General features: G+C 56.5%; 1 protein-coding gene across 1 annotated transcript; it reads right to left on the bottom strand.

The window, feature by feature from the left end:
* Positions 1-381: 381 nt before the first annotated feature.
* RRS1 (ribosome biogenesis regulator 1 homolog) lies at positions 382-2,106 on the bottom strand. Its single transcript, XM_021942392.2, has one exon. It carries the CDS (start codon positions 1,974-1,976, stop codon positions 882-884), a length of 1,095 nt encoding a protein of 364 aa, XP_021798084.2. The 5' UTR covers positions 1,977-2,106; the 3' UTR covers positions 382-881.
* Positions 2,107-2,333: the final 227 nt, after the last annotated feature.

Genomic DNA, 2,333 nt, shown 5'->3' with positions numbered 1-2,333 from the left:
TTTTTGAGGTCCCTCTGTTGCCCAGGCTGGAGTGGAGTGCAGTGGCGTGATCTGGGCTCACTGCAACCTCCGCCTCCCAGGTTCAAACGATCCTCCTGCCTCAGCCTCCCAAGTAGCTGAGACTACAGGTACCAGCCACCATGTCCGGCTAATTTTTTTATTTTTAGTAGAGATGGGGTTTCACTGTGTTGGCCAGGCTGGTGTCAAACTCCTGACCTCAGGTGATCCGCCTGCCTCTGCCTCCCAAAGTGCTGGGACTCTATAGGAGTGAGCCACTGCGCCCGGCCTGCTTTGTGTTTTTTAGAAAGTAAACAAAAATAATCTGTACCAGGTATCCAGGTAACTGGCTTCATGTACAATTTCTACCCAATAGTCAGAAAGTTAAAAGCCACACTAGATAAGACATCTTTATTACTTAACCTTTAAAACAGTCACTTGCCTATCCAATTCTGAAACTGTTTTCTTTCCCTTCCCCGCACCCCCCGCTCTGATACACAAGCTTGTTGTAAAAATAATGCAGAAACATATACGTCAATCTAAGTGTGAAATATGGCCAACTCTACCTCACCCTATATCCAAAGTTAAAAATAAAAAAGGCTGTTTAAGAATAGAACTCATTCCTGGTTTCCACCAAATTATTTCCCTAATTCTTAAATCCTCAAATAAGTTCTTAATCTACAGCCAAAGTCTCGGTTGTGGGAAAAACATTAATTTCTGCAGTCCAACACTTACATACTCTCTTAAGGGAAGGGCAATCCTGTCCCTTTAAACTCAATGAAGGCAGCGGCCAGGTCCTTCTGAGTCCCCGTACAAGTACCTAGAACTTAACACTTAGTATTTATAGTCCTTGGTTTTCAGTCGGGTCCGACGGTGAGAAACTATTACTTCCTCCTCTTTCCTCCTGGGCGCTGTCCTTTTCTCTTGTCACCCAAGCCACGCGGCCCGGAATTCATCTTGCCTCCCAAGCTCCCTTTCCTCTTCCCTCCCTGGCTGGGCGGCCCCCCTTTCCTCTTGCCCCCAGGTCCCTGCCGGCCTCCCTTTCTCTTGCCCTTCTGGCTCATTTTCCTCCTCCTGGCGGCCTCCTCCTGGTCCTCCTCCCTCATCTGCTTATTGGTGGCTCTTGTCACATCCAGCTGAGGCTTCTTGCTGTTCATCACACGAAGCAGCTCCAACTGGTTCTTTTTCTCGGCTGCAAAGTCCCCGAAAAGGGGTTGAAACTTCCTCTTCTTGCCAGAGCCCCGGGGCGCCTTCTCCTTGGGGAGGCGCTCCTGGAAGCGCCCCACAGAGGCGGTGGAGACCTTGGCCACCTGCATAGCGCGGCCCAGCTCCTCCTTACTCTGGTGTCCGGTAGGGTGCAAGCCGGCCGCGCTGGGCAGCTGCATCTTGTGCGCGCGGGCCAGGTTACGCAGCCGGTTCAGCTCGTTCTTGGCCACTCGTTCTTTCTTGGCCTGAATACGCTTGGCGAACTGGTCCTCCAAGGGGTCGGCATTGCCGGGCACCTCAATCAGCCATTCCTTGGTGTCGTCCCGGGCGCGCTGGTAGCCCCAGCGCCGCCGCCACTGGCCGCTCACCTCGTCCCACACCAGGTTGGTCTTCTTCTTGGGACGGATGCCCTTGAGGCGCGCGAACTGCTGCCAGCGTGTAAGTGGCCGCGGCCGGGGCAGAGGCTTCTCTCGCGGCAGGCGTGTGGTGGGCTCCGGCAGCCGCGCCACTATCGTCTCTTCCACGCGCTCCGTGGGCAGCTGCCACAGCTGGTTGATGAGCAATTGCGTATTGTCCCGCGCCAAGGCCCGCAGCTCGGCCTCCGGCGTGGGTCCGGCGCACCGCAGTCCAGTCGGGGGGTTCCGGTCCGAAGCCAGGAGGTTGCCCAGGTCAAACTCCAGCTCCAGCTCCTTGTGCACCGTGATGCGTTGCAACTTCTCTGCCTCGTCCTGCTCTGCCTTTGCCAGCAGCTCCTCCACGCTCTGGCCCTCCATGGCTCCGGCTCGGCTCACTCGCTTTGGGGCTGCAGCTGAAGTTACTTTTCTTACAGCGGCGGCCCAAACTCCGGCAACACAACCACGTGCAGACGCCGGGATGCCCAATCCGGAAAAGAAAGGTTCGCTTCCGGAGCGCCCGGAACCGGCTCGCCATCCGGGCAACCAGAGGAAAGGCCGGCAGAGGGCGGTATGGAGAGATTATAGGATTAGAAGCGGGACCTTAGGCTGACGCCTGATAGAGGCGGAGCTGGCGCCAGCAGCCGGCACTACTCGTTCCAGAGCAGGATTGGGACTACGATTCCCAGGATGCAGCGGGGCGCGGGGGCGGTCCAGGGGGCGGTCCTGGGACAGTCT

This window comes from Papio anubis, chromosome 8, assembly GCF_008728515.1.
Source record: "Papio anubis isolate 15944 chromosome 8, Panubis1.0, whole genome shotgun sequence".
Classification (NCBI taxonomy): Eukaryota; Metazoa; Chordata; class Mammalia; order Primates; family Cercopithecidae; genus Papio; species Papio anubis.
The sequence above is the reverse complement of the archived record's forward strand: the minus strand, read 5'-3'. Positions and strand labels throughout refer to the sequence as shown.